General features: G+C 43.4%; 1 protein-coding gene across 1 annotated transcript in view; it reads right to left on the bottom strand.

Annotated features, from left to right (window-relative positions):
* Nucleotides 1-3,565: 3,565 nt before the first annotated feature.
* spire2 (spire-type actin nucleation factor 2) overlaps nucleotides 3,566-20,188 on the bottom strand; it is a 54,629-nt gene continuing 38,006 nt past the window's right edge. Inside the window, exons 10-15 of the mRNA XM_079449973.1 lie at nucleotides 12,091-12,209; nucleotides 7,773-7,910; nucleotides 7,621-7,688; nucleotides 7,511-7,538; nucleotides 7,321-7,412; nucleotides 3,566-4,291 (exon numbers count right to left, since the gene is read on the bottom strand). Coding sequence (XP_079306099.1) covers nucleotides 4,084-4,291; nucleotides 7,321-7,412; nucleotides 7,511-7,538; nucleotides 7,621-7,688; nucleotides 7,773-7,910; nucleotides 12,091-12,209 — 653 coding nt within the window. The 3' untranslated portion in view covers nucleotides 3,566-4,083. The remainder of the gene's footprint in view (nucleotides 4,292-7,320; nucleotides 7,413-7,510; nucleotides 7,539-7,620; nucleotides 7,689-7,772; nucleotides 7,911-12,090; nucleotides 12,210-20,188) is intronic.

Here is a 20,188-nt window from a genome sequence, read left to right as displayed (position 1 = left end):
CACAGCATACTTAGATTTGTACAAAACCTTCACAAGTGGTCTTAAGACTCCCTCCCCGCACTAAAAAAACTCTGTAAAAACTGGATGTAACCATAGGTGGGGTTGTTTGTAATACTACTTCAAAACATGAGCGGTTTACTTTATTTTCATTTGAATGTGATGAGAATCATTGAATCATTCATTTGAAATATTTTAGTCAAAGTCTTTAACTTGTTTCACTTTTAGGTAAACTTAAAATGAATTACAACACCAAATGCAAAATACTTGGGGCTATGGGCTATGGAAAATGAATATATATAAATGTATTAACTTTCTTCATAAAGCGTTTTTATTTGACTCTTTTTATTGTTACAACGCAGCTGTACATGAAAGATATAGCCTTTAAGCTAAACATTAAGTTGAAGGGTGGTTATCACAGAGAAGCACACACCCCAATTTACATTTTGTCATTCAGCAGACTCTTTCATCCAAAACGATTTACAGAGAGTTCATGCAATAAAGCCATATGATATACAGGATCAATGATACAATAGGTGCTTATACCAAGTTACCAATTTCCACAAAAGCCAAAACAAAACCTGTGGAGAGAAAGAGAGTTAGTGTTTTTATTTTTCATTTGTCTGTCAAGTATTCTCAGAAGAGATGGGGTTTAACCACCAGCTAGAGTGGTTTGATAGCCTTTGCAGGAAGACCATTAAGGAGACCACTGCAGTAGTCCACCAGGGACAACACACTCAGTGAGATAGGGTCTTATCTCTCTGATGTTATAAGGCATATCAGCATGACCGCATTGTCTTTGCCATGTGATCATTGAAGGACAGTTCTTCATCAAATATAACTCCAAACTTCCTGGCTGTTTTGGAAGAAGTGATTTCCAAGTTGGATGGTGAGATCGTGGTGCACCGTGGGGTGTGCCGGAAAACATGAGTAGTTCTGCCATTAAGCATGTGGGATAGTTTGGTTATATTTTAAAAAGTAATCATGAATTAAAGTATTGCACAGTTTTGCAGTGATTATTATAAATTATTTATCGTGAACACCATTTTTTAAAATGAATTTGCACTTGTAATCTTTTCTGCTCGCTCTCAACTCTTCACCACGTGACGTAAGCAACAAAAAAAGGTAGGACTACTCACAGTCCGATGGTCATGCATTTTTAGACAAATACAACAGGATAAATAAAAGTATATAATTTAAAAATGTAAGTTCATGTTATGTGTCTCTTAAAAAAGTATTTAGCCCCTGTGTTTTTCTATATAGGAGCAAATGGCTCCTTAATTGATTTTTTTGTCTGGAGCCCTGGGTAATCAAAGTTGGCCTAGAACTGTTTGCTTTTTCTAAACTCTTCAAAATATCTAATTTCGTGTTCAACAGAACAAAAAAGATACAATAATTTTCCTTCTATGGTGGTCAATATTGTGGGTCAAATTGGTTCTTATAAAGATTTATAAAGTAAGGCACCAATTAAACTGCATACAGAATATTCAAAATAATTTGTGCACGGCTGTCAGTCAACAGCATTTTTAATCCTGAAAATCATCAACTGTTTTTCTCAGTGATGTAACACACTCCACACTGACCAGGAAGATTATAGAGGATTATTAAAAAAACATTATTTTATATTTATTTCGTCAGGTTAACAATAAGTCCAATGATTAAATAAAAGGTGTTTCTAGACTTTTATCATAACTGGGGCATAGGCCTCCCAAAAACTGTACATACATTTGGGCATTCAGTTATGATTACACCATTTATATCATTATATGCACACACGTGTTAAAAACAAGCTAAATAGGCCTGTAGTACTGCTAATAGCTGGTGTCAGTAAGCACACTAATTAGGGCGCACTTGCAGCCGAGCTAACCCAAATAGACCAGAACAATGTGAGTGATTGCTTCCATTGGTGTAAAAAACTCTGATCATAGCACTTATGTCATTATTTCGGTGTCTGTGACATGATTAAACAAACAGTTAAAACTTCAGGTTGGTAGTCCAAACCATTGTAGTCTATCTGTCCTTCCGTTTTTTCCCCACCTCTTCCTCATTTTCGATTTCAACATGGTGGCGGCGTGAAGTCAGTCTATTGCAGGGAGGGAAAACTACGGGCAGCGGGCTGACACTTTCATTTTGCCCGTAAGGGAGTTTTTAATACATATTAAATATAAAATTTCAATATCAGTTTTGGTTCTGAATTACAATTTTGATGAAATACAAACGAATGCCAAAAGGTGGCAGCATAAATGTATGCAGTACAGTTAGAGGCTTTTGTAGAATTAGAATGCACCCTTAATAACTCGGATGTCAATGACTGTGGTGAAATAAGAAAAGTGGACTCTGAATGCTGTGTGGTCAACGAAGAATGGACAACAAAGTATTCACCAGTTTCAGACAGAAGGGAGAATATCTTAAGTTAGATACACACCAAAACGACGTGACGAAGTACCGCAGGCAAAAAGCAGATTGTGTAATAATAACAAACCAAATAACATGCCATCAATTCAGCTACCAGAACACCAGATGGACCGCAAGGCTGCTGGATGAGGTGGGATGGCATTGAATGGCACTAAATCATTTGGAGTGAAAACAAACAAAGTTTTATTGTCAGAGCCACAGCATGATGTGCTGCCCTTACCAACAAATTTGCATTTATGGTGTTGACAAGATCCACACCTCTGTGCAGCTCCAGCAAACCTTAAACATATTCTAGTGAGTTGTAAGAAGAGCTTGACACAGTGGAGAGACACACAGTGCCACAATCAAGTACTTAGGTGCTTGTCTACAGAACTAGAGACCAAAAGAGTGGCAGCATTTGCCATCCCGCAAAACGTCCAGACTAAGTTACTGTCCTTTATTCGGGATGGGCAGAAAAGGGGTCCAGGTCGTTATCCCCAGACTCAGGCCTGCTGAATATAGTCAGGGATTGGGAAATGCGAGTTGAAATAATTTACGGCCCCGGATTGGGAAGGATACTGCCCGAAGGAAAGATCCCGGGTGACCCGGCACAATATTCTGGATGCCAACCTGTTGACAGAATTCCATACCTCACACCTAGAGTGTCCAGATCATCTGTGATGCGGCTGCCCACCAATTTGTCCCAGGTCCTTAGGAGCAGGCCATGGAGGGGGAGTTCTGTCACAAACACGCCAGGCTCTAATGAGTCACATCCATTACACCATCAGTGCCAGCTATTCTAAAAGAGTGAAATATCTGTTGATGATCAGTTGTTTTGCCCCTAATATGTAAGTACAGTTTATCGGCCATTGGCTTGGGGCGAAAATAATCTACCTTAACTCCCTGAGTTGTTATTAAGTTCAAAGTCTGCGAACCAGACCTTGATGTCCCTCATGTCATGTGAAAGGTGAATCAATCAAGGGTACTGTATGGGTCCCCAGACACAGGCCAAAGAATGCAAAGCTGTGTCAAACCTAAACATGTTCATGACACAATAGATGTACCCAACTGTAAGCCATCAAAAAAGTCACAATATCAAGCAACACACAGACACACAGGCCAGTGTATGTCCCATGCGAGTACTGATTTTAGGTACGGACAGACACATTAAACTGGTGGTCTTGATACATGTTTTATTGCAAGCTCGCAGTCCTTAAAAAATAAAAGTGAATCAGACATGAGCTGTGGATCAGTAGCTTTAAAATTGAGAAAAAGATATCCTATCTGCTCATTTCTGGCCCCCACTTTCATAAATCAGCCAAACTCCTTTAATACATCACATTTTTAAGCTAAATACTGTATGTCAATCTTGAAAATACAATTAATATTAGATATAATAGACAGTTTAGGTCAAATTTAAAGTAAAATCAACATACAGATTGTCTTTACTTTTTTTAAGCATTGTCTCCATTAGTCAATGGATGTTATGGTTACATGTATATAATAGAGGGGCAAGGTGATATGCTTCATCGTAACTAATATTTCATCAAAAGAGAAAGTTTGTTGAATGATTGTACATTTTGTGTCAAGACATTGTAGATGGATTGTAAGGTCTTCCTGCCAAAAAGCCTCCTGTGTAGCGTAAGCCTTTACATTCACACAATTCAGTTAATACATTCATTTGTTCATCCTTTAGGAAACGTGCTGTTGTGATGTGTTGTGTGACGTTTTGGTGTGTTTTGGTGTGTTGTTGATGATGTCAAGGCTTCTGCGACTGGAGGAAATGACATCGGCCACAAACTTTGTGCAGTCAGAACACACATCCCTCAGATTGCAGCCTGCAGAGTACAGGTGAGGAAACTCCTCTTCTACTGAGTGTCTGCACAGAAAATGAAGAGACCTGCAGACAGACAGATAAAAGGTTTAAACAATTAAATAGTATGGTACTCTGCTTAATCAACAACATTTACACATGTATTTGAGATGCCTTTTTAAAGCAATTTATAGTTTGTTCAAGGTAAGGTTTTCTCAGTATGCTTATCCCCCGGGACTGAATCCAGACCCTTGCACAAGTCTTCTCTGCCGAATGCACCATCGCGTGGAGAGTGCGGAGGGCTGCGGAATTGGCATGCACAACGTCGAATTGAGGCTGTTGCATGCTGTGGGCACCCAGGGAGAAGGAAGCTCTCCTGGAGACCAAGTGAGGACTAGGCCCTGAGAAGGGCCCGGCTTGATGTGGAACGTGGCAAGGATCATCCCATGCGACTCGACAGCAAGTCGCATGGCCGGAGCTGCGCCCGATGTCCTGGGTCTCCCAGGGTGGACATCGTCAGACCCAGTGTGCGTGACGTCACTTCGGTCGCCCAGTGATTGAGGTCTGTTGTGGTGCGCAGGCCCTGCATAACCACTGGGTCCTGCTTTCCCTCGTCTAACCACTCCAACACCTTGGCCTGGTGGATCATGGTGTAATGGGCGAAGGCAGCCGACCCACCGCAGTGTAAAGCCTCGACATTAGTGATGGCGAGGACAAACACGCTTTGGAAGGGAGCCTTGGTTGGTGCCTCCAGGTGGCACGTCTGTGGAAACAAGTGCACTTGTGCCGCGAGAACATGCTCTACCGGGGACACCGACATAACCCTTAGCTGCTCCACTGTCGAGGGAAGTCACGGCGACTGAGCCCGTCTGCCGGGAAACTTCCCCCGTGTTCCGTGTCCAGGTACCACTAATCCGACCGTGAACTGCAGGGAAGGCAGTGCAGTGCACCGATTCTCATGTTGGCCCGGGCAAGCACGCCTGACATCTCCATGTCAGGCTTTTCCTGGGCTCGACCGGCCGTAGCCGGGAGCTGCAGGAAGTCTGCAGTGTCTGAGGTCAAGAAATCGGCACTCAATGTTGCAGCCGAAATCTCATCCTCTGCACGCCCTGGCATAGATCTGCTATGGGACTGTCTGGCGACGCCCATAGGAAACAGGTTCGGTGAGCGTGACGGGGCCTGGGCTGTCCGCGGCAATTCTGCGACAGAGTTACGCCCACCGGGACTCCCATATCACCACCGCCACTCGTTGCCGCAGCCGGCTTCTTAGCCACTGTCAGGCAGGAAGCAAATGGTGTTGTGGCCGTGTCCAACGAACACAGCCAGCCGTGACTGCAATACCGTTACCACGAACGCTACTTCAGCATGCCGGAGCATGTGAGGTAGGTATCGTGCCTGTCTGTCTCGAGGATGGTGCGGTCACACCCAAGACTACAGCGGCGAGACATGCCTGGCGACATGTGCACGCTGTAGGAGAATTTGCTTTTTTAGAAATATGCTCTTTAAGAAATATGCTCTTTTAAGACACCTCCGACCAGCTACTGAAACGCCCAGGGGAATCGCAAATATAACCCTCTGTGGTCATGAAAAATCCCAGAAAATTTGCCCATTTTCCTATATACATCATGGCCTCCTAATCATCCCCATATGTAGCAATTGGCTTTATGACTCTGTCTACTCTCCACCAATAAGCTGGTGTGTGGTCGGCGTTCTGGCGCACTATATCTGCCGTCGCATCATCCAGGTGGATGCTGTACATTGGAGGTGGTTGAGGAGATTCCCCTCTACAATGTAAAGCGCATGAGCGCCCAAAAAAGTGCAATATAAATGTAATGAAATATAATTATTATTACACCATCTGGAATGTTGTTCTTAAATGCTTTAGCCAAAGTCTGACATGAAAGTGGTTCAGTATTACCTCCCATAACAATCTTAAACAGCTGCCTTCCTAAAGAGCAGGCAATAGATAATGCTCATGAATCACACCCTCTTTATGGTGAATATGGGTTGTTACCATCTGGTCGAAGATATAGGGTACCGTTGCTACGGACTGCCCTTGCACAAATATATTTTCCAGTATAGCTGTGTTAAATAAATCCCTGTGATGCCACAGGTGTCTCTGTTCTCCAGTGTGATTTTGCTGTTGGGAATGGGATGTTTGGTGTGTAATGTTGGTTGTATTTGTAATAGATGTTATATGTTTGCCTGTAGTTGGCAATTGCTGTCGTTGTTGATGACTGGAGGGTGCCACAGATACAAGGAGATTTTCCGAAAGGACAATGAACAGCACAATCACAATCAATTCATCTCTGAAAGCCACACGTTTGTGTTCTATTTCTGCACTCTGAGCAGCAAAACACTTTTATGAACCCTATTTATGAAAAAAAGCCTACACAGCCTATTTATGAAATAAGAAACTTACATTTTCCATAGTGATATTGGGCGCCAGATTATAAAGAAGGTTTGTGTTTGTTCTTTTTATACTTACTGGATGGAAACAGTGCTTATTTGCAAAATGTATTAATTTCTATAAAAAGCATTATTCCTATATTGACTATATTACGATTTCTTTTGCCAATAAAGATTGGTTTATGTGGTAGAATTTAACCTCTTAAGTTTTTCTGTACTAACACGCAATTTCCACGTTATTACTAAACAGATAAATGCACCTTTGCAGTCCAGGGTGAAGTTGCCATTTACAATAACGAAGATTTTGAACAAATATCATATTTGTTAAAAATGTGAATGGCTCTCTGGCGAGACGGGTCAAAGCAGAGCGCTGCACAGAATACACTGCACTTGAGTGGGGTTTTAGTGGGTGTATAAGTAATGGCGTCATGATGTGATGACATAATTCCAAAGGATGTAAACAAAATGGCCCTGCTTTAACAGATGTAAACAGTTCAAAACTAAATTCACGTGTAACAGTATGCTGGATCTGTGTATTAGCTCTTAAGGTGAAAGTAGGATTAATGTATATTTAATTGATGCAGTGTTGTTGTACATTTGATTATTTTATACAATTTCTATATGAAAAGTGTAGCAATTTCGTTTACCATTAAAACATAAAAGATGATAATTTAACCACTGAATGTCCTTGTAGACACTGAACTCACTTGTAGACATCACTCTTGTGACTCTTCACGTTGCTGTGAAATCCCACCGTGTACACTGGAATGTGTGCCAGCTTTTTGTAGGGAATCTTCATCTAAAATAGGAATGAAAATCAGATGATTTTATTAGCTGCAATGATACATTACTCATAAAAATGAATCCAAGAGATAAAAAAGAATAAAACAGAAATACCTTTGCACTACAAGAGCTACAGACAGACCTAAAAGACAAAGAATATAATTTGCTAATATAATTGACTGGATCAGGAAAAAAATATTTTAGTATTTAAGTGAAATGGAAACCTTTTACAGAGGAGGCACGTGGATGGCCAGGAAAACAGTGGAAATTTAACTTGACAACAGCAGCATATCTGAAAAACAGACATCAAGATTTTTCATTTGGATTGGACAGATTAACAGATCATATTGTCCGTGAATCAAATAAATGCTTGCACCTTTCCCTTCTTCAGATTATTATAAAGATCCTTGTTCTGCATGTATTTTTCCATCTCAGCTTTGACAAGTATCCGCCGCACATTGATAACCTCATCCACCGTTAAGGCCAAACTGTCCACCGGATGACTGAACTCCTCCTATGCATGAGAAGATGAATAAGATTTTCGCTCTGACGTTTTTCTTGTTCTTTACAGTATTAAGGACTGTCAGAGAACAGCATCTATTGCACTGATCTATTTCACTGATTTCAAAATAAATTTCTACTTTATTTCTGTGCATCAATGGCATGCTGTTGATGTTTTACCACAAACAATAGATTCACGCCCACTTTGGTTGGGATCCATGTGCGGTTTATTCATTAAATATGCACATAATGCTTGCAAACAGCAAGATAATCCTAAAGTAATATCCAGAAACGCTCAGTAATGCAGCTAGGCTTGAGTACGATTTAACAGTCCTGTTAATGCGATTAAGGTGGAACCGCAATCAGTTTGGTGAAAATGCTTATGGAAAATACTTACATTTACATGTTACGTTTAATAATTTAGCAGATGCTTTTATCCAGAGCGACTTACAAATGAGGTAAACAATGGAAGCAATTGGAACAACATAAAGACAACATAAAGCGTAAGCGCAGCAAAACTGGTCTCATGTAGCCTCTGGGCTTTTATAAGGATCGAAAGAGTAGAAAAGAGATAGAAGTCATAATTAATCGGTCAGGTGCTGATGGAAGAGATATGTTTTCAGCTGATTCTTAAAGATGGCTACAGAATCTGCTGATCGTGTAGCAGCGTGCAGATCATTCCACAAATGTGGAACAGATCCAGAGAAGAAAGACTAGAACCATTGTAGCACCATTCCAGAGACACCCATAGCTTTGAGGGTCGACAGGAGGATGTGATGGTTAATGGTGTCAAAGGCAGCAGACAGATCTAATAGGATGAATCAAGTCAAGTCAAGTTTATTTCAAGTCAAGCGTATAGATGAGTTAGAGGCGCAGTCTCGGTGGAATGACTGAGAGTGTTTGGACCAGAATGTGGCCAGTGGGAAAGCATGTGTCTGGAGAAGTTAGGTCAAGGTCAAGAGTGATGAGGAAACGATCAGACGTGTGAAGCGGGGTGACCTGAGAGTAATGAGTGGATTTTTTCAAGGTGGAAGTCTCCAAGTACCACCAGAAGAGTACCATCTTCATTGGAAGAATGACAGTAATGCATCTAACTCCTTCAAGAAATATCCAAGTTGACCTAGGGGACGACCGAAAACTGCAACATGAGTTTTAACAGGGTGGATGACAGTAACAGCATGAAGGAGATGTTGTCACATGAGGGTGCTAGCTGTTTGAATTTCCAGTCGTGAAGGGATAAGTAGACCGGTTCCTCCACCCTTCCTTTGGGAGAAAGTGAAGATATTGGAGATTGATCCCGGTGTGGCACTGTCCTCTATCTTGATCCAGGTTTCAGTAAGTGCTTAAAGAGAAAGACCAGAATGTTTAGCAATAGCTGTGAAGAAATCTGCTTTGTTTACAGCAAATTGGCAGTTCCATAAACCAATAGGAAATGTAATTGAGATAGTTGTGGATATTGAAAGAGTGAGCAGATTTTTAGCATTGCGTTGCCTTCTATGTGATACAGGTGATTGATGAGTTGTAATCAGGGTTCTAAATTAACACCCGCCAACCCGCCAAATGCGGGTAAAAATTCATTTTGGCGGGTGTTAATAAAAACTTACTAGCCAGTTTGGCCGGTGATGCATGAGGCATTACATGCATGATACATAAGGCTCTGTTCTCGGTCATTTATCCTATGCATTTATCCACCTGACAGTACTTCCTACATTTCCCAAGAACACTGTTTCGTAATGCTACGTGGTGACGTTTCATACGCCCATTGGCTGCGCGCAGTTTGTAGTGAAACCAGCGCGAGAAACCATGGAAACGAACAGAGCCAGAGCAGGGAGCAGACTGAAATACGACGGAGTTTAGCTATATAGCTAGCTAGCTAGCTAGCTAGCAAGTAAAGTATAAAGTTAAGATTAGCTAAACTAAATGAGGCGGTGGTTGGGACAGACTTCTGGGGGCGAGAAGAGGAACGAGGCAGGGGATGAGGATATCAACAGAGAAACGAAGAAAAGAAAATTTAATGCCAAATGGCTGACGGGTCGTGAATGGCTTGTGTTTGATCACGAAAATGTCGTCATGTTTTGTCAGGATTGCCGCATGTACGCGAAAGAAAAAAACAAAACGAACCATTTCGTGGTAAGAACTACTAATTTTAAAGTCGAGGCAGTAAAGGACCATGAGAGTGCCCGAAGTCATCAGGAGAGCCTAAGGATTAAAACTGCAGATATATATAAAGACAGATAGAAAGATAGATAGAAAGATAGATAGAAAGATATAAAGATAGATACTGTAGATAGATATAAAGACAGATATAAAGACAGATAGAAAGATATAAAGATAGATACTGTAGATAGATATAAAGACAGATAGAAAGATAGATAGAAAGATATAAAGATAGATACTGTAGATAGATATAAAGACAGATATAAAGACAGATAGAAAGATATAAAGATAGATACTGTAGATAGATATAAAGACAGATAGAAAGATAGATAGAAAGATATAAAGATAGATACTGTAGATAGATATAGACAGATATAAAGACAGAAAGATAGATAGAAAGATATAAAGATAGATACTGTAGATAGATATAAAGACAGATAGAAAGATAGATACTGTAGATAGATATAAAGATAGATACTGTAGATAAATCCCAAACTTGAAATGTATGCACTTTCTGTGTATATTTTGTTGTATGTATTGTACTTTATATGTATTTTTCATGCCAAAATTGTTAATAAAATGATCAAATGCATTCAGTGTTACTCATATTTTCACCCGAAAAAATTGGCTAGTGGAAATTCTGATTGGCTGGTAACTTTAGAAAGTTACCAGCCACATTGGCTGGTGATCAAAAAAGTTAATTTAGAACCCTGGTTGTAATGACGGTAGGGATTTGAAAAGACATAGTCAAAATCGGACAAAATAAAAAGAAGAGAATAGTTAGAAGGGCAAAAAGTGAATACTGAAGTCGGTGTCCTTGCTCGGTGGAGTCGCTCAGGTCGATGGTCATAACACTCTTCGCTCTTCACGCGATGAGGCTACCGAGGTGTGCATCACACTTATATACCCGTCTGAATCACGAAATTGAATTCAGCAGGACACTTTACTTGTTACCTTACAATATCCCACAAATATTAATCTTAGAATTCCAGATAATAAGATCGCCGGTAGCCCAGAGGGTCCTCTGCAGTGTTTGTGACACGCAAGTTGTACAGCAGGCATAATAATGGAAGCTTAATAGAAGGCACACATGAAAAAATCCAGGGTACCAGAAGGTACATGAGAGTGATTGTTTTCCTTTTTGGGATGGCACTACAAGACGTCGTTCATTTGCAGAGCCTAGGGATCTGGCAGGTACATACTGTATGTCTGTATTGGCGAGTGAAGATATGGGGTGCCGAACCACTGGTGGTCTTGTAGGCCAAGAGCAGAGCTTTGAATTTGATGCGAGCGACTATAGGGAGCCAATGTAATTTAATGAAGAGAGGAGTGACCCGTTATATTTCAAGGTAAGAATAAAGCTACAACGATTATATGTCTTAAGAGAAATAAATGTTACTTTTGTAATGATTTCTAAATCAAATATGAGAATCTCAATGATGGTGGACAAATACGACCTCAGGAGGATGCACCCTGGCCAGGTCGTGTCCCTAATAAATTACAGGTATGGTCACCCTATTGTAGTAATAAGTGCCTTTATGTGATACTTCAGAGCACAGATTGTGATTGCCATCTGTGAGTTCAAATCTAAATTTTCAGCATTTTTGCTTTACAAGTTGTTTCATTTGGTTGAGTGGGTTAGGATTTATTGAAAAAGTTATTAGATTTCATAATAAAAACTATTGCGTTTTGCTAGTCCTTTACCTGCATAAATACCTGACATTAAACAGATACACGGATAGTGTCCATTTCTTTAGCTGTTTTGAAGTCAAGAGTGCATTATTTGTCAATACGATAATGGTTAGTTTAATTAAAAATAGTTCCATATATAGTAAAACTACCATATATTTAAATGTTACCACCCGTAGAAATAATTCCGCAATTAATACAATGAATTAAAAAAAAATTACATGTAAAGTTGATCATATCTGTAGAAAGATGTTGGGTTTCCAAAAAAAGGCACAGACTGATGCAATGTACAATCATCCCCGAAAGCAATGTAAATCACTTTGGATTACAGGTAAAAGTCCACTGACCATCCACTGATGTCTGGACATTTCACAAGATGTTGAGACATTTTCCTCACGGCTTCTATCTTCTGAGCTGAAAGAGTGACAGGTCGATGGGGGCATTCTGTCAAACACAGGGAATGAGGCTAGATACAAAAAAAAGAGTGAAGAAGAGAGAAACAGCCTGTTTTACAAGGTTCTGGGTTTTATCAACTTGCACCTTTAAGGAATAAATAATCAGTGTACCTGTGAACATTTACATTTAGTCATTTAGCAGACGCTTTTATCCAAAGCAACTTAAAAAGAGTTCAGGGAGCAATAAGTGATATGTCATGCAGGAGCAATAATACAAACGGTGCTAATACAAAGTTACTAGTTTCAACAAAAGCTAGACCACTACCAGAAAGAGAGTAGGTTAGTGTAAATTTAATTTTACATTTGTCTGTCAAGTATTCACAGAAGAGATGGGTTTTAAGTAGTTTTTAACGAGTTCCAACAGACTCACGACTCCAGTATCGCCACAGCGACTGCCCCGCAAGGGCCTGTGCTTCTTCCCTTACACTGCCGCAGCAGACCCACTTATAGCCCCACGAAGCCAGTATCGCCGCAGCGAACATCCCTGCAGGGGGATGTGTCTCCATCCTGCGCTCTCCTGCAGCAGAACCAACCTCCAGAATCTAAGGATCACCACAGCAATGCCACCCATCACAGGGGCATGCACCTCTACATTCCACAGCTCACCAGCCATCTTTTAACATGACTTCCACTTAAGCGGGAATTCACACCACCACCCAATCAGCGACATTCACTCTGCAAGAGCTCGCACCAAGTCTCCATCCCCACACTCCAAATAGATCCTACATCACCAACCTAACAGCATCAGCCGCCATGCAAGGCCAGTCCTCAACCTATGACCGCAACAGGTTTCCCACTCGCAGGAGCCCCACTCATCCTGACCCCTCAGGAGTCTGCATGACCACCAAGCCCAACGCAAGTCATCATCCAGGAAGCCTCAAGTTTCGCGTTTATGGGGGGAGAATGCGCTACACGGCTGCAGTCCAGTGTTTATTCTGCGCTTTTGGGGTGAGCTCTGGGTTCGGGCCGTTTCCGAGCATGGTGCACTCACCCCTATCAGGGGAGAGTGTTCCAGGTTCGGAAGGAACCAGCGAGCTCGGAGCCCGCTCCCTGGACAGCACGGCAAATACGCATATCTTACCTACCCCTGCTATCATCATTACCCCTGCATTCATTATTATTTACATAGGCGAACTTGTGAAATGGGAGGAGAGAGACAGGTCTGTAACTGTCGGTAGTAGAGGGGTCCAATGTGGGTTTCTTAAGTAGGGGTGTGAACTGGGCCTGTTTGAATGTGGATGGAAAAGTGCCTGGTATCAGGGAGGTGTTGAAGATGTGTGTGAGTGCAAGTGTGAGGGTGCTGGAAATGACCTGAAGGAGATGGGAGGGGATTGGGTCAAGGGGACAGGTGGTGGGGTGGCTGTGTTCAGTGGGGCGAAAGAGGAGGGTTTAATGTTTGAAGTGAGGCTGGTGTGTACTAAGGTCTGAGGTGCTAAGAACAATACAGTGAAGTCCTCTGCAGTCAAAGATGAAGTGGGCACAGGAGGAGGGGGCAAAGAAGAGAGTTAAAGGTCTTGAAAAGCTGCCGAGTGTTAGGTGACTTGGAGGTGTAGAAGTGGTGTAGAAGTGGAGGCGTGAATGGGACGGGCGTCAGAGTGAACGCGACGTGCCTTGTGTCTTGGGCAGGCGCTGTCATGATCCTGCCTCTCCTTGTCGTGGTTTTCGAGTCTTGTGGCAGGATCATGTCAGTCCCATGTGTTTTGTGTGGAGAAAGAGCATTATTTTGGTTTGAGAAGCCATGCTCTCTCTCCGGTGTCACGTCCTTTAGCCCCGCCCCTTGTTTCCCTGTTAGCAGTCCATTAGTGTTAGTCTTGTCTCCAGCCCTGATCCATCCTTCCCTTAGTGTTTCAGTCCCCTCACCTGCCTCGTGCAATCCTCCTGTTAGCTTTCCCTTAGTGTTTCATCCTTGTCACCTGTGGCCACTCTCCCTGTGTCATCAGTCCTTGTTAGTGTTTTCCCTTTATCAAGCCCCAGTTTTCCCTCTGTCCCTTGTCGGTTCATTGTCATTTTCGTACCTCCTCACGTCACCTTGTTGGATTATTCCTGTCTATGGATTATCGTGTTTGTTCCTGTTCTAAGTTTGTGGATTTTGTTGATTTATTATTCAAAGGACTTTGTTTGTTTGTTTTGTTCCCCATGTGGGAAGTTTTAGTTTACACTTTTGTCTTGTTTTAGATCATGTTCTCCCCATCGAGGGTCTTTTGTTTAAATAAAGTGTTTGTTATTTAACTCTGCTGCCTGCGTTTGGGTTCTGTCCTCACACCGTGACAGAATGAACCGACCAACTTCGAACCCAGCAGGCAAGATGGAGGCAAGACGAGCGACCCAGGCTCATCGCCTCCTCCGTTTACGCCAGGGGCACTGTGATGTATTGGAGTTCACGGACCGCTTCTTTGAGGTAGCAGGGGAGATGGTCCACAGTGAGCAGGAACAGATGGTCCTGTTCAATGGCGGCCTCAACCAACCACTAGCGGGGTGGGAGATGCAGATGCTGAGACCGCTGGGCTTCACAGACCTGATCAGGTATGCCATGAATCGGCCGGAGCCCAGTGTCTCAGTCCAGCCCAGTTTTTCCACCCCGCTGGCCGCCATTCCTGAGGGCCATACCCTGCAAATCGGGGCCGTGGGCCTCTCCTCACCCTCTGCTCCACCACCAGCTAGCCTCCGTGGTAGGCGTGGACGGAGGGAGTCGTGGGACTCCCCGTCCGACTCATCCAGCACAGAGATAGTGGGGTCCCCCACCGCTACTCTGCAGCCGGCCACACGTCCTGTGAGCCGGTCAAAGAGGAAGAAGCAGAGGAGAGCTGCACCATCCTGCCCTGCCCAGCACCCGGTATCCAGCCCTGCCCAGGCGTCAAGTCCGGTGGTCCCGTCAAGTCCGGTGGTCCCGTCAAGTCCGGTGGTCCCAAGTCCGGTGGTCCCAAGTCCGGTGGTCCCAAGTCCGGTGGTCCCAAGTCCGGTGGTCCCAAGTCCGGTGGTCCCTCCTGCACCCAGTCCGTCTCAGCCGGCCCTCCAACCTACAACCCAGTCAGCCTTGCCCCAGCCGTTCCCAACTACGGCCGTCCTGTCATGCCCTACCCCTTCTAGTTCCTCCCACTCCAAGAGAGGTATCCCTTCCAGGCCCAGACCTTCCTACCCCACCCCTCCGCCCAGCTCTAGGAAGCAGGGTCCTGTCCCGCCTAAGTCCCCACCCAGTTATGTTCCCAAGTTTTTCCCACCAATTCCGCCTCCCCCCTTCCCATTGATGTTTATTTTATTGTCCAACCCCAATCCCTTTCTAGTCATGTCAGCCCTGCCCCTAGTGTGTTCTGTTCTGTGTTTATGGTGTCTGTCCTCCTGTCTGTCAGTCTTGTCATGTTTAGTGTGATCTTGAAGAACTCCTGGAGGAGTTCTTTAAGGCGGGCGCTCTGTCATGATCCTGCCTCTCCTTGTCGTGGTTTTCGAGTCTTGTGGCAGGATCATGTCAGTCCCATGTGTTTTGTGTGGAGAAAGAGCATTGTTTTGGTTTGAGAAGCCATGCTCTCTCTCCGGTGTCACGTCCTTTAGCCCCGCCCCCTTGTTTCCCTGTTAGCAGTCCATTAGTGTTAGTCTTGTCTCCAGCCCTGATCCATCCTTCCCTTAGTGTTTCAGTCCCCTCACCTGCCTCGTGCAATCCTCCTGTTAGCTTTCCCTTAGTGTTTCATCCTTGTCACCTGTGGCCACTCTCCCTGTGTCATCAGTCCTTGTTAGTGTTTTCCCTTTATCAAGCCCCAGTTTTCCCTCTGTCCCTTGTCGGTTCATTGTCATTTTGTCATTTTCGTACCTCCTCACGTCAACCTTGTTGGATTATTCCTGTCTATGGATTATCGTGTTTGTTCCTGTTCTAAGTTTGTGGATTTTGTTGATTTATTATTCAAAGGACTTTGTTTGTTTTGTTCCCCATGTGGGAAGTTTTAGTTTACACTTTTGTCTTGTTTTAGATCATGTTCTCCCCATCGAGGGTCTTTTGTTTAAATAAAGTGTTTGTTATTTAACTCTGCTGCCTGCGTTTGGGTTCTGTCCTCACACCGTGACAGGCGCACTGTCTGCAGTGGAGTACAGGAATAAACTGAAAACACATAATGTTAGTATACAATTAAATAAAAACAAAGGTATGTTAAATATACTGATGTGCCTTGCCTGTGAATCTGCTCGGTGGAGTTGGGCAGGTAGAGTAGCAAGTCTTTACTCTCGTCGGTCTTCACACAAGGAAGCTGAACATGAGGGATGATGCTACCGCTGACACTTACCATAGTAGCCAACAGATTAGTGGCATCTTTAAATCTTTGAAAGATACTTTAAAGATCTTAAAAGTCAGTTAATAGGGTAATCGTTGATTAAAACTTTTAAATATTTTTGTTCATTGACATCAAGTTGCCTTTAAATTGAGGCATTGAAATTAATAACTGGAAATCATAAAAGTTCAAACAAAAATGATCAAATAAATGAAACCTAAATAGCAATATTTCAATATGAATAACAAAATAATCACATGATAAAAGCACAACTAAAAATACCAAAAATGAAAGCTCAAAATATTAATAACTACAAATAATAACTAATAACCAGATTCAAATATAAAATTAAAGCTGCGAGCAGCGATGTGCGGGCCCTCGTGCATGCACCGCAACCATGTGCCATCACCACCCGTCGGCATCAGGAACGGTGAACGGTGGGCAACGTGCATACAGGGAGTTACATTAGAGGTTTTTCTGTGCCATATTTCCCATTGCCAGCTGGTGGCGCTATGACTATTGGTGAACACTGACATGGGTATGCGTTCAGGCAAGGACTTTCATCAAACACGTGAAGTTTGAAGCCGGTCGGATATCGTGTGCCTGAGTTACTGTAGCTTCATGTTTCATGGCGAAACATCAAACTTTATCAGGCCACCACGGACACGCCCCTCAAAGAAAGTCAATGTACAATGTAGATTTCAATGTACCATCACAAAGGTCTGAAGATCACACTGGCTATACTGTTCAAATATGAGGCTGACCTGTTTGAATCTGTATGAGCAGTTAAAAACATGCCATTTCCTGTTTCCTGCAGGTGGCGCTATAACTGTATCTGGATATTGCCATGTAGAGAAAAACAGAAAATGATGGTGATACAATTAATGATGGCGAATTACAGTAGTATTCATTATTTATTTTTACGTGTCATATTTCGTGTTGCCAGCTGGTGGCGCTATAACTGTATTGGAATATTACCATGTAGATCTATTCAGGCCAGGACTTTGAACAAATGTATGAAGTCTGTGGCCTGTAGGACATTGAATGCCTGAGTTACATCAACTTCCTGTTTGAATCTCTATGAGCATTTAAAAACTGTATAAAACGTGCCATTTCCTGATTCCTGCAGGTGGCGCTATAACTGTATCTGAATGTAGATGTAGATGCCATGTAGATGTATTCAGGCCAGGACTTTGAACAAATGTGTGAAGTCTGTGCCCTGTAGGACATTGAATGCCTGAGTTAAATCAACTTCCTGTTCATGGCGAAACGCCAAACTTTGGGAGGCCGCCAGGGTCACGATTCCCCATGAAAACTCTAGATCTCCGCAATTTAGCGTCGCAAAGGCCTTAAGATGAGAATGACACGAATATGATGTCGATCGGATAAAAACTTCTGCAACGTCTGATGCGCGCGCAACATATTGTGAGTTTTAGAGCATGTTTAGGCCCTCAAATTAGCGATGAAAGCGGATTCGGAAGAAGAATAATAATAAACAACACAGAAACAATAGGGCTCTGCACTGCAGAGCAAGCCGGTGGCTTGCTCTTTCGTGCTAGGGCCCTAATAACCAGATAAATCATCAAACTTGGAAACCTAGGCATTAACAACTTTACCTGCAACTGGATTATGGATATCTTGACGAACGGGCCTCAGCTTGTTAGGTTAGGCCACATCTGCCCCACCACCATCACCCTCAACACTTGTGTACCACAGGGCTGCTTACTGAGCCCCTTTCTCCACTCCCTTTTCACACTCGACTGCAGGCCTGTGAACGGATCTAACTCCTTCATCAAGTTTGTAGACGATACAACGGTGATTGGTCTCATCAGCAACAACGATTGACTGCATACAGGGAGGAGGTCCGGCACCTGGCCACATGGTGCTCAGACAACACCTTAACACCTCCAAGACAAAGGAGATCATCATGGACTTCAGGAAGGCGAAAGGAGGCACACACGACCCCATCCACATTAATGGAATGGCTGTTGAACGTGTTTCCAGTTTTAAGTTCCTGGGGACTCATATTTCGGAGAACATGTCCTGGACCACCAACACCTCATGCCTGGTCAAGAAGGCTCACCAGCGTCTCTTCTTTCTGAGGACACTGAAGAAGAACTAACTGTCTTCAACTATCCTGGTGAACTTCAATCGCTGCACGATAGAGAGCATTCTGACCAACTGTGTCACAGTCTGATACGGGAACTATTCTGTTGCTGAGCACAAGGCACTGCAGCAGGTCGTGAAAACAGCCCAGCGCATCACAGGGACTACACTTTCTCCCATTGAGGACATCCAGAAGAAATGCTGTCTGCGTCAAGCTTGCAGCTTTCTCAAGGACTCCTCTCACCCCGCTCATAGACTGTTTACTCTCCTGCCTTCCGGTAGGCACTTCCGGTGCCTCCGGAAAAGAACCAGCAGCTGTTTCATTATTGAACTCTGCCCCCCACTGATTCCACTACCCCTCATACCTTTAACTTTAATGCTGCTATAACATTGTTTACATTGCACTACAGGGCTGCCATGCATGACTGAACTGTACACATCAGTACTTCATGTTATCTGTTCTACCGGACTGTTTACACACACACAACTTAATTTGCACTCTATACTGCTCACTTGCACACCAGAAATATTATACTGAATGCTCATTTGCACTAATGGACCACTTTCATTACTGCATTAACTCATCTACTGCACTGTTACTTCAATAACTGCACTAACTTATCTACTGCACTGTAACTTCTATAACTGCATTAACTAATCTACTGCAATGTAACTGTCACCCGGTGACAGGGCCGAGGGTTATTTACCACACTCCGGAGGAGCAGACACCAGAGAACACCAAGAGGCGGACAACAAGGATGAGTTTAAAAGGTAAGTTTCTTTATTAATCTAAAAAGGGATAAAAGCAGGGTTGGGGATGCTCGTGGCTGTAGCGTGGACGCAATGAAGAAGCAGGGGCTGGTAGGTACTTCTCCGTCCTTCAGGTAAGGATATTCCTCTCTTGGTGGGCCTGTGGCTGTAGCGTGGACGCAATGAAGAAGCGGGGGCTGGTAGGTACTTCTCCGTCCTTCAGGTAAGGATATTCCTCTCTTGGTGGGCCTGTGGCGGTAGCGTTGATGAATGTGAGGAAGGGGGGGTGCCGGTAGGTACTTTTCCGTTCTCCAGGTGAGTATACTCCTCTCTAAGCAGGCTCGTGGGACCGATCGGGACTTTCCTCGTCGTCAGACTCGTGGAATTACTCGTGGGGCAGGCAGCTTCTGGACTTGGATTCGTCAACGTGCTCACAAAGCCACCATCCAACTCGTCACAGTAGCTCCCTCTTTACTCCCTGTAAGGGACGGACAATTCGATAGTAAGGCAGGCAGTAGTAGGTGAGACAAAAACCGGGTACTTTACCAGCCTCCACTCTCGTTCTGGATATACTGGAAAGGCATCATCGGAAGAATTGGCAAGGCTGGGCTTTCGCTGAGGCGGGATACAGTGCTCGTGATCTGTGGCAACAACAGAGCATTGAGTTCTCCTTCCTCCTCTACGCCATGTGCACGATCGTTAGGGACCTGGAAACAACTACGGGGACAGTTCAATTCGAATACATCTTCAAGGTTATAGACCAGTTTCATCCATCAGAGACTCAGAGAAAACAGTTGTTCGATCTCACCACACTCGTGCATAAATCACTCTGGTAAATCCTCACACGTGTTGGTTTCACTCTATCAGACACTGCAAACTCA

The sequence above is a fragment of the Barbatula barbatula genome, assembly GCF_947034865.1.
Source record: "Barbatula barbatula genome assembly, chromosome: 25".
In the NCBI taxonomy this organism is placed as follows: domain Eukaryota; kingdom Metazoa; phylum Chordata; class Actinopteri; order Cypriniformes; family Nemacheilidae; genus Barbatula; species Barbatula barbatula.
This window is presented reverse-complemented; position numbering and strand designations above follow the sequence as displayed.